This window comes from Lissotriton vulgaris, chromosome 4_1, assembly GCF_964263255.1.
Source record: "Lissotriton vulgaris chromosome 4_1, aLisVul1.2, whole genome shotgun sequence".
NCBI classification, from domain to species: domain Eukaryota; kingdom Metazoa; phylum Chordata; class Amphibia; order Caudata; family Salamandridae; genus Lissotriton; species Lissotriton vulgaris.
This window is the reverse complement of record NC_141691.1, coordinates 924646041-924658296: the sequence shown is the minus strand read 5'-3', so window position 1 is coordinate 924658296 and position 12256 is coordinate 924646041. Positions and strand designations below refer to the sequence as shown.

Here is a 12256-nt window from a genome sequence, read left to right as displayed (position 1 = left end):
CAAGGAGATCCAGCATTCGCCCTCACCTACGTAGCCTACACTGGCTTCCGGTGGCACGGCGTATTACCTTTAAAGCTTTGGTCCTTTCTTTTCGAGCGATCCATCAGCTTGGGCCACTATACTTGAGAAAACGCTTCTCTCTTTATCTCCCCAATCGCTGCCTTCGATCAGATAATCAGTGCAGGATGGCTGTGCCCAGATTTAAATTCACCAGGCTGGGAGGTCAGTCCATCTCGGTGATAGCTGCCAGAGCCTGGAACGCACTCCCTCTCCATCTGCGGGCAGCCCAGACTATTTCATGCTTTAGGAAAGGTCTAAAAACTCATCTGTTTACTATTACTGATTAAATTACCCATTAGTCCCCCTCTCTGTTCACCGCACTTCATTCCATGCTTCGCGCCAGGATACTCGTGAGTAATAGAGCGCGTTATAAACAATTAATAACATAACATAACATAACATAGCATAACATCTGAAATTGACAGTATATAATCTGCAGGTCCGCCATTCATGACTAGGCAAAGGAGATGGTGGTTGAAGGGGACTCAAATATCCTTGTCTATTTGGCATGATGTTTCACCAGAATTCGATCACAAAGTTTAAGTCTAGAAATGTGTCTCCTTGTATGGCTCCTCATTCTGTGGACATTAAGGGCCTGATTTGAGTCTGGCTGTCCACACAGCGGTAGGGTCTTTCCCTAAGGATTTATGTGTAAACAGCAATAAGTTATTATTTGTTTGACAACAAGGAATGTTTCCATTATTTTTAGTAATCCCCTGATGAAGGTACTAACCGAAATGCATTGGGAGTAGTGAACACGCAATGATCCTCATGTATGGAACGTCTTCTACGCTATGATAAGGAATCAATATAAAGTGTCAAGAATAAAGACAAGAAAGAAGCATCTTGATTTTGATTTTGTATATGGAATGCTTAATGTTACATTGCATTGAGTTATATAAGTGGATTGCATTGGAAGAATTATATTGAGTATATAAATGAGTAGGATTTACTATTATATTCAGCACCGTAAGGTCTTGTGGAAAGTGCGTCCCTAACAAACAGTTTCTGTTCTTCATTTCTAGTTTTAACCCAACAGGAGCTAGTCTGGAGTGAGGACAGCACCCAGATTACGTTTGAGTACTTATGATTCAGTAATTGTTGAGGTTTTTAAGGAGTGCAAGTTATCTTTCACACTTGACTCGTCCACACAGACCACCAGACTCACGGGGTCGCGACTGTGATGTTCTTCTGACCACCCTATTACAATATGGGCGGTCGGACCGCCATCCCTCCAACGTAGCAGCTAGGGGACCGATGTTCCCTGATGGATTTGCAGCAGTCTTGAGGCCGCAATATGTTTGGCAGGACCGCTGTAGACCTGCCAAGCATATTACAATTTCCTCTCCCACATGGTTCTCATGACTGTACATACTCCATGAAAACCATGGTGGAGTGGAAGCAAAAAGGGCCATATATGGCCTCCTTGTGCCTCAGGGCCATGTTGTGCATTCAGGGGAGTACAACTTGTCCCCTCCGTGTGCATGCTCCTCAGTTCCTGCGCTGCATGGACTTTACAGTCCATGTCTGGCTGGAACTGTTTTTGGTGTTCCCATTGCAGTGCCTCTTTTTCTGAGGCATCGCCATAGAAACGTAAAAAAAAGCCCACAAGAAACACTCTGACAGGCGGCCCAACCACGGGTTTGACGGTGCGGCAGCAGAGCAGACCCGGCCTGCACTGCTAAGCTCGTAATCTGGCCCAAAGAGAGTAGCAATTTAAGGGCATATTTACAACCCCTTGTGCCACTGGAGTGTCCCTTTTTTTGACGCTCTAGTAGCGCACAGTGCAGCTCCATATCTACATGGCCATGCAAAGCCACCCTGCATGGCTTTTCATGGCCTTGTAGATAAGGTGTAAGGCCACGGAGAACAAGTCTGTGCGTTGCCTTACATTGTAGCATGGAGGCGTGCCAATGTGTGTTGCTGTGGGTATTCCCACACAACACCCATGGATTTTGACACTGCCCCTGATTTACAACATAGCGTGAATTGGGGGAAGCACCATAAATGTACGCCTCCCCATGCAGCACACATAGAAAGAGGAAAACGCCTCTAGTGATTGTTCTTGTGCAAAAGCAAATCATTCCAACAACACAGAAACCTTTGCACCATGGTGCATGGGTGCCTGCGTTGGCGCACAGCTGCAACTTTTGTGCCAGCACTGGCTGAAAGGACAGAAATGCACTGTATCTTGTAAATACAGTGCATTTCTGACCTTTCGAATTAACGTAGGGAAGAGAAGCAAAATGACTTGCGTCGCTGCCCTAGGCCAATTCTTTGTAAATATGCCCCTTGGTTTGCAGCATTAGCAATGGGATAGAACACTACTGCAATTGGTGTCAGTGGGTCTAATGGAGAAGATCAAAGAGATTGAGTTGGAACTTTGTATGGGTGTTTCATGTTTTTTATGAATTTAATGTCTTGATTTTTAAAGTTAATTATGAGGACTTCTCTTTCTTGTGGGCACATGCAACCTTGACAGTGTGATCAGGCTCATCCGCCTGGACAGATAATGCTCCCAAGAGGATTCTTGCTTCCATTAGCCATGACTACCTGTTAGTATTGATCAGTTCTATGCACAAAAAATACATCACCAGGTCGTCACCAACATCTGCACGCACCTCTTTGATCTCATCTCGCCATACATTCCACTTTTTGACTTGCAACACATGTGAGACACTGTCTCCCTGCAGGGCTGGTGTACCCCACCTCTTGCCTTACACGGCCTTGACTGAGAGCCTTCCAGTCTGTGTTAGGTGGCAAGCTGTCATCATCTGTCCAGCCTCGAGACCCCCCACATTGTTTTGCATCTCTTTCCTTCAGGATGTGTCTGCCTTTCAAATTCTGGTGCCATAGTATCATAGTCATTTTGCATGAAATAAAAAGAGGATTTTGTAGTGGGAAAGCATATTTTATTGGAAATAAGTCTTATTAATAGAACTGTGCTGTTCTTCTGAGCAATCCATCAAAGAGGGCAATAGTAAATATGTGTTGAAGGGATTCCTTCAAACATTTTTTCTTTGCAGTGTGCAATCCACAAAATATTTATTGTTTTGTTTGTATACATAGAAATATTTTATTATTTTAGGTCTTATTTTAGCTTATTATTTTACTGTTAATTTTCATTTTTATTGTGCGTTTTCCTCCAGATATGCATGCATGCTTTTCTAAGTAACTCCGGCGAACCAGGGGGCATATTACCAACAACTAGCGAAAATTATCGCTAGGTTGGCTTAGCGGCAATATTTTTATCGCCGAGCTGCGGCGATTTTTATCGCTTAGGAGCCTTGATATTATCAAGGTTTATCTCCTAAGCGATAAAAATCGGCCGAAATGCATGAATATCGCCGAAAAGTCAGCGATATTCATGCATTACCGAGCAAATGCTGTTAGCCATGTTATCCACCTCCCATTGGATAACATGGCTAAGAACTGCTCAGGGCAGGTGTTAGCTCTTGGAGATATTCGTGCTTAGCGTGAATATCTCCAAAAGTTGGTAATAGGAGATAGCGATGTTAGCGACTGTTTCCAGTCGCTAACATCTTGGCACGCCCACTTTGCATGTCATTAGTGATAAATATCACTTACATGCAAAGTGGGGCCCAAGATGGTCGCTATCTCCTACTAGCTGTCGCTAACTGGTGTTAGCGACAGCTAGGTAATAGGGAGATAATTTTATCTCCGCTTTCTTGGCTTTTAAAGCCAAAAAAGCGGAGATAAACCCCCTTGATAATATGCCCCCCGTTTTTTTTTAGAATGAATGTGTTGTATGATTTCATTTCCATTTAACCACAATAGTTGGAGAAAACACCCTATTCTGTAGCATAATCTTGGTGTAGAAGTTAGAACCGTCTACAAAAGTTTACTTGAACCATTGGAAGAAGCTGGTGAAGGTGAACCTGTTGGTGTATATCAAATTACATTTAAAAACCCTGAGGAACATTTTGGGGGCAACATTAACTTACTTTTAGAGAGACATTTTCCCACGTAGAAAAGGGAAAATGAAAATATGTAACCTATATTGCCCTATCAAGAGATCTCGCCAGATGATGTCAATCTGGTGGTTTGTGTGACTTTCCTAAAAAGAACCAATAGGTTAGATGATTCTAACGCGTGACCCTTAACCTAAAGGAAGCTACTAAAATTGCCAAAAGTATTGAATAAATGCCAGATTACGTAAAGGAAATAAAATGCCAGCAGAGCAAGCTGTGTATGGAATAAAAAAGATCCAAAAAGGAGAAAATCCCTTCAAATGCAAAAGAGTTGCAGCAAGCAAGCAAAAAATAAAATATTAACAATTTTAAACACTTTTTGTTGTGGAAATCCTGGTCATTTATCCAACAGTGCTTACTATTATGCCCAAAATGCTGTTTGTAGAAGCAGTGGGAAAATGGGACATTTGCTCGGGAAATTTGCAAGAAAAACGTTTTTCTGAGGAGGAGGGCATTGAAGAAGGACTATCGAAATGTGTATTCCAGTACTATGAAAATAACAATGTTGATTTGCGTAGCTGTGAGATAAAGTAGACATCTGAGTGGTTAGAGCATTAGATGACTCTTGCTTGCTGTATACTTTAATTGACACTGTAGCATTCTTTCACTATTCGTTTGGAAGGAGTGCTAAAAAATCAGACCGCGTGCAAAGTGAGGACTGCTGTTGGTTATGGTACATAATAAAGAAGGAATCCAATCTCCTTAGGGAGAGCTGGGAATTAAACTGGAGCATAATGAAGCAGACCATGTCCGCTTAGTTGAAAGATCTCTTTGTTTAGAAGATATTTGTGCTGAATTCCACAATATTATTTTCAGACAATTTGGGCCACCTAAAGAAACTCTAACATACTTGCCAAATCTAAGAAGTATGGCTTGAGACTACCTCTGCTGCACACCTTTTAGTGATGATGATTATGCTGAAGGATCTAATAAGTGGGTGGTATTAACTGTGTTACTGAAGATTGCTGGTAGGGGCAAATGGAGATTGATCAGATGAAGAATATGAACAACTTAATAAAAGAAACAGTTTCAAAACGTTGCCCACACAGGAATGAGGTACATGAATGCCTGAAGACATTTGGGAGGCAATTAAAAGTATTTAAATCCATGAGACTACTTGATGTTAAGCTCTTTTGGAGCAAATCCTTTCTTCTCCAATGATTGCTGCTGGAGAAAACTAGCAAACTTGCCCACAAAGGCCACTCCGGACATAATTTTACTAAATCCAGAGTAAGATTATGGTACTTTTGACCTGGATTAGACATTTTGAAGCAGAACAGGAGCAGCAACCCCCTTTCTTAACTATTGAAGCTGCAGCCAAACTGTGGAATAAACTTGAATTGAACATTTTTGGTCCACGGAACTGCATCAGATTAAGCAGCTGATTTGTATTTGTTCTGATTGTCATTCTCCTTGGGTTGTAACAACATCTGTATGCAACATCACTGCAAAAGTTTTTATTTGTTAGGAGACTTTTTTTGTGTGAAAGAATATAAGAAATTCTTGTGACTGACAATACTATTCAACTAACCTCCACCAATATGTATTTCTTGAAAAAAATGCCTGTCACTAATTTAGAAACAACCCTTTATTGCCCCAGAGCCAATTAATTGGCAGAAAGAATTAACAAAATGGTAATAGAGTGTTTGCAATTTAGCAAGGTGAATGTGATACCCGTGTACAAAGCTCTTCAAGAGATGGCTGGGACTTATTGTACCCCTCAACATTCCAACACAGGAATCTCTCCTTTTGTTTCCCTAAACGACATACATCCTTAAACAAAAACAACTTTATTGTAGATGAGAATGGATAGCTGCATTCCTTCGAAAAAGGGATCTTGTCATGGTGTGTGTTGAAAAAACAAACAGAAATATCCGAATGCTCCAAATCCTTGAAAATTGTAAAAGGTAAGTGCAATGTAATTCTAGAAATGGCCAATCTGGAGCTTGGACAGGATTTTGCAAGGCAGTTGACGCAAATGAGGATGTTAAGACTTAGGTCTTAATTTCGATGTCGGTCGGAGTTGCATCTGACCAACACCTTTTGGGGCAGGAAACTCCTGACCACAGACCAGCTGTTCCAACAACCCTATTAGGATTCGACCGCACATGGTGTGGTCGCAAACTTTCATTTTTTCCATGAGAGCTTGTACGGCGAGTCAAACTCCCCCCCCCCCCCCCCCACCCCCCCCTCCCATAGCACAAGCTCCCATAGAAAAATGGAAGTTTGTACACATCCCTGCACCGTGTGGCAGGCACCTGCCGCACGGTGCATGGATGTTTAAGGGGGGGCACAATAAGTGCCACCTAGGCCCAAATGCGTAGAGCCAGGGGGAAAGAGGGCTCTGCTAGAGTCTCCCAAAGACAGTTTCTGACAGCCAAACCATGTCAGAAAGGCTGACATGGATTGGATTTTGGAAACCGACATCATAATCCTGACAGCAGAAACGCCGTCCTTAAGGGATTGTGAACGCTTTCCAACTGGTAGATGGGCTCTTTGAGCCCGTCAGAACCATATTAGATTCTTCCGCCAGTTTAAACTCCAACCTCTGTCATCATAATATGGTGGTTGGACTTTAAACCTACCATGTCGGTCGGAAAGCCTCCAACCAGCGGTCGGAGTCTTTCCGACCGACATTGTAATCAGCCCCTTAGTTCTCTTCTCAATAAACCAGAGCAGGAGAACATCCTTGGAATTCTAGAAGGATTAGGTACACCACACAATTCAACAGTTTTGAAAAAGGAAAGTACCTGTAATTGTTGTATTACCCTTCTCCATCTCCACGGAAGAACATCCTGAATTTACCTTTATGGATCGAGATATGTTATAAAAGAAAGGGTAATCTTCACAAGAAAAAATATTTTCAATGTAAAGAAAAGATGTAAAATGTTATCATTATTGTAATGGTACTCATGAGGAATGTCTGAGTAGCCAATCTGTAGGCATAAGATTACTGTACAAAGGCATACACCAGGAAATTTACGAAATGTGTAACCATTTCAAGTGTATGCCTTAGCATTTTATAAAACGAGTAAACACTGAAAATATCCACTTCGGTAAGTATCAGAGGTTTAAAATTTTTCTGTTAAATAGTCCGAGCTTTCTTCACAACCTGGCAATCTGTAGTTTATATGGAACAAATGTAAGCCATTGTTATTTTATCACTATTTCTCTGGGTTGCACCAATCACGACAATTCCTTTTGATCCGCAGACCATGCAGTTCCAAGGTAAGCTGAAGTTCCTTTTCGGGCAAAAGAAGAAGCCTTCCTCGGGTGCCTCGGTACCTCCTCAGCTGGCTCTGTTCTGCGTTGCGGTACCACTCCTGATCCCCTCTCTGACAGAACTGAAGATGAAGAGCATGCTCCTGAGGGCAAAGTTCAAAGCTGGGTCTTCACCAAACCTGGACAACAAGTAAATATCTTACTTTTAAACATGATAATAACAGCAGTCAGCTGTGCTTTCATGGCTTTAGGATTCAAGGGTATTTTGTGCCCTTCTGGGCACACTGATTTAATTTTGCTTAGCTATTTTATGTAGGCATTAAAAATCTGCTTTTTGATTTATGTTGTTTGTTAAGGGCCTTGAAGTGAAGCTTGTTACATTGCATGTGAATTGTTTAATATTGTTTATGGTTGTGAGAGTCTTTCTTTCAAATCTTTATTCGGTCATAATAATGACCATAAAACCACAAGTTAAACAATGTTTTTTACATCATAAAAAGGAAAACAAAGGTTTTTAAATTCTAGACCAAAAATTTTAGAAAATGGAAGATAATCAAACATTGGGCATCGTGAAACATTTCATTTTAAGGTATGCACCATAAAATATAGGATATAGCAGCAAAGATCATGGCCAAACACAGAATTGTATCAAACACAAAATATCGGCAATTATGTTTTTTTTAAGATTTCCACTTTTAAAATATAATTTTTTTAAAACAACCAATATATAATCATGGAGGGTGAGTCAAAAGGAAGTGTTCTCGCTTTCCAGCACCAGCTCAAGATATAGTGAAAGAGTCAACTAAGGACCTCTTCTGTTTTTACCCTCACCTGGCTCGGGAGCAAAATTTCCAATGGCGCAGCAGAGATACGCCAGCTCCATCAATTTGTTGTTTTTGGCATCCGAAGAAGGAAAGCATGTGATCTGAATGATAATCAGGCTAGTTGAAGCTTGTTCTGGAGGAACCTGCCTGACAACATGTTATTACAATTTTTTCAAGATGAATGACATTCATCATTGTAGCTAAAAATACCCTGGTAAATGTTGTCTTTAATGTAAAAGATGTCCACTTTTTTTAATTTGTTAAGATCACATAAAACTGTCCTCGTGTCAGTGCTTAATTTGAGGCAGTGGTGGCAGGCGGGCCCCACACAGAGCAAGAGAGAGAAAAATACAGAAGGGGGAAAGAAGAAGGAAGGAAAAGATCAAAAAAACTAGTGACAAAAGGAGAAGGCAGGGTTGAAAAAACCAGAGACCATATTGTGTCCCAGAAAATGTGGTCAGGAGGGAACCTTTTTTCATATGATATAGGGCTGTCCTGTACTCCATCGATATTGGATAACAGTGGTTGCCTGTCTTAACAGTATTTGTGGGAGTGACTTGAAATTATCAGCAAAATGGTGCCTCTAAATATATGGGCTGAGACCGACCTGGCTCGCATGCAACACCTTTGGCTCACATTGGGATCTATGGTGGCTAAGAAGAACATTGCACGTATGTGGAGTTCCGAACTAATGCTGCACCTGAGGGATTGGAAGAACCACATGGAGTGGTGTATATAGTCTGAAAGGGTGGTCTTTGAAAGCAGAGGTTGTTCGAAAAATAGACCGAAGTCTTGGGTAAGTGAAATGCATATCGAGTGGAGCAGTGTGCTCCTATCGGGGTACTAATCACAATCTTTTATTGTAATGGAGCTCTGGATTATGCCACTGTACAGTGAATTGTTGGCTAGACAACTTAGGGTCGCAGGACTCTTAAAAACAGTTAGGAGTGTCTGGCGACACCTGAACCCCACAGCGACTCAATACACACACTACTCTTCTACGCACGACAGTCTCTCCCGCATTGACTACTTTTTCTTTCTGGGGGTGGGACTGGGCTCAGTAGACAAACTAGACATCCTGCCCAGAGGTATATCTGACCACTCCCCTGTGTCCCTCCATATTACGTCTAAGGACAGGAAACGCGCCAGGCTCTATCCAATATATCCAAACTACTTAACGGTCCCTGCTATCAGGAAGAAGCTTAAGACGGCCACATCGCACTACTTTGTAGAGAATGCAGGGACGGTTTCCTCGCCTTCAATACTTTGGGAGGCATACAAAACAGTCCTACGAGGCACAGCCATAGTGGCTATTACAGGACACAAACGAGATTCGAGACAGGAACTGGCTCAGTTAGAATTGGCACTTAACGCTGCAAATACCGCCCACATGTCCAACCCTACCCCTGACACTACACATATGTTGCATCTCAGACAGCAGCAACACCTGGCCCATCTCACATCGGTCACGAAGGGTCACCAGGCAAGCACAGCACACAGGATATATGATGTGGGAGACAAGGCGGGGAAGTTGCTGGCTTGGTTGGACAAGCGGGGTGGTAGCAACAGAGGTATTCAAAGACTCTATACACAGGAGGGCCAGCTGCTGACACACCCTGAGCAAATAGTACGCACCCTGGTGCGCCATTATCAGGAAATATACACACCAACTCGGGCAGTTACTGAACAGGAGGTGTCGGCATCACTCGACAACATTGCAGTCCCCACACTCTCACAAGAAGCACAACAAGAACTAGACATGGACTTGACAGCCACCGAAATCGAGTTAGCAATACAGTCGTTGCAGTCCGGCAAGGCGTTAGGTCCTAATGGGATACCCGTGGAGTGGTACAAAGCATCGGCTCCCTTGTTGAGCAAGCCCCTGCTAGATATGTATGTTGAAAGTATGAGCCGAGCGGAGCTCCCTTTGGACCAGCGCACGGCCACTATAGTCGCCATTCCTAAGCCGGCGAAACCTCCGACGCTGTGCACCTCGTACCGACCCATCTCTTTGCTCAACGTGGAAGCGAAGATCCTGGCGAAACTCCTGGCGAGTCGCCTGGCCAAACACCTACACACCCTAATACACCCTGACCAATCGGGATTCATGCCACGTAGAAGCACAGCACTTAATCTACGGAGGGTCCATGGAGTCATGGCACGTGCACATCTCCTTACAGAACAGGCAGTCATCTTATCCCTAGACGCCAAAATGGCCTTCGATCTGGTGGAGTGGGAGTACCTGTTTGCTGTCCTTACGCGTATGGGTTTCGGGCCAAGATACATCGCGTGGGTACGGCTACTATACAAATCACCGATGGCGCAGGTGGTAGCGAATTGTCGCATTTCACCAACCTTCCCCCTGGGTCGCGGGACGAGACAAGGGTGCCCGCTGTCGCCCCTACTATTCGCGCTCGTACTGGAGCCACTGGCTATCCTGCTTAGAGCAACACCACTATTTCGAGGCATCGTCTGGGAGGAGGGATGGGAGGACAAGGTCTCCCTATATGCAGACGATATGCTGATCTACATGACTAATCCCAATGAGGGTATTCCTGCACTACTGACCTTATGCGACGGGCACGGGAAGGCATCGGGCTACACATTAAACTGGTCCAAATCTATAATCTTCGTCCTCAAAGGCCCGGAGCCATTATTGCGGGATGACTGCCCCTTGCAGTTAACGACCGGTTCATTCAAATACCTGGGTATCTTCGTCACCACTAATGCGGCGGACTTCCACACCGAAAATCTGATGCCGCCTCTGGCGCGTTTACGTGCGGACATTAAATACTGGGCTACCTTGCCGCTCACCCTCCTGGGACGGGCAGCGTTATATAAAATGATGGCACTCCCTAGATTCCTTTACGTGCTGGAGAACACCCCTTATGTGGTAGCTCCACGCTACTTCCGACAAGTCGCTGCACTGGTATCTGCTCTGCTGTGGAATAATGGCCCAGCCCGTATAGCACAGGACAAATTAGCAAAAAGCTGGTTTGAAGGGGGAATTGCACTACCCAATCTTCAATTGTATTACTGGGCATCCCAGCTTAAAATAATCAATCATTGGATCCACGTCCCGCGGGCAGACCCCGCTTACAAGGCGGACTGGTCGCAGTTGGGAACTGACGGCATGCTATCGGTGTTGTATACTCACTCCCAGGTTCGGAAACTGATTGGCCCGACATTACATACAGCGACCCTATGGCACACGGCACAGGCTCGACTGGGTTGGAAGGGAAAGATCACATTGATGACGCCGCTATGGGACACGAAATCACTGGGGAACTTGAGGTCCAGTAGGGGTTTCTTGCGATGGGACCAAATCGGGATCTCTGTGGTGGGAGACCTTTGGGACAAGGGCTCGGTGGTAGAGTTCCCACAATTACAACAGCAGTATGGTCTAGGGCACACTGAGACGTACAGGTATGTGCAGATCCGGCACGCACTGCTACACGCAATCCCACCTGACACCACACTCCCGGAATCGTCCCCACTAGAAGACAGGTTACTGACGGACTTTATGGACCAGAAGGCAACCTCTCTCACATATAAAAAATTGATCAACAACATGCCAGACCCCACGCAGAAACTTAGGGAGAGATGGGTTGGAGAACTGGGCGATATGGATGACACAGAATGGAACGAGGCGCTTGCGTCACCAAGAGAAGTGGGTATATCGGCTAGGTTCAGGCTGGTACAGCTTAAAATTCTGCACCGCACATATTACACCGGAACACTCCTACACAAGATACAGCGGGCACCACATCCCTTCTGCCTGAGAGGATGCGGGGAGGAGGGAACTTTACTCCACACACTGTGGGATTGCCCACTAATCCAAAATGTTTGGGGACAAATTATGCGCACGATCTCCCAAGCCCTTGAGGTGTCACTCATACCTGAGCCCCGTAAATGTCTGCTGAACGTTTGGGACCCTACTGACCTGAACAGATACGAACAATTATGGGTCACATTGGCTGTCACGGTGGCTAAAAGAGACATCGCACAAAAATGGGGTGCTCCGGAATTGCCTACGGTGTCTGGGTGGATTGGGAATATGGACCTTCTAATGGTGAAGGAGAGGGCGGTATACGTACTGCGGGCCTGCCCCCGAAAATGGAATAAAGTGTGGCTGCCGTGGAATAAATACAGGGGGGA

General features: G+C 44.3%; 1 protein-coding gene across 1 annotated transcript in view; it reads left to right on the top strand.

Moving 5' to 3' along the window:
- LOC147722732 (aryl hydrocarbon receptor repressor-like) overlaps window positions 1–12256 on the top strand; it is an 831322-nt gene that overhangs the window by 761188 nt on the left and 57878 nt on the right. The window contains exon 8 of the mRNA XM_086966883.1: window positions 7265–7464. Within this exon, the coding sequence (XP_086823009.1) occupies window positions 7265–7464 (200 nt within the window). The remainder of the gene's footprint in view (window positions 1–7264; window positions 7465–12256) is intronic.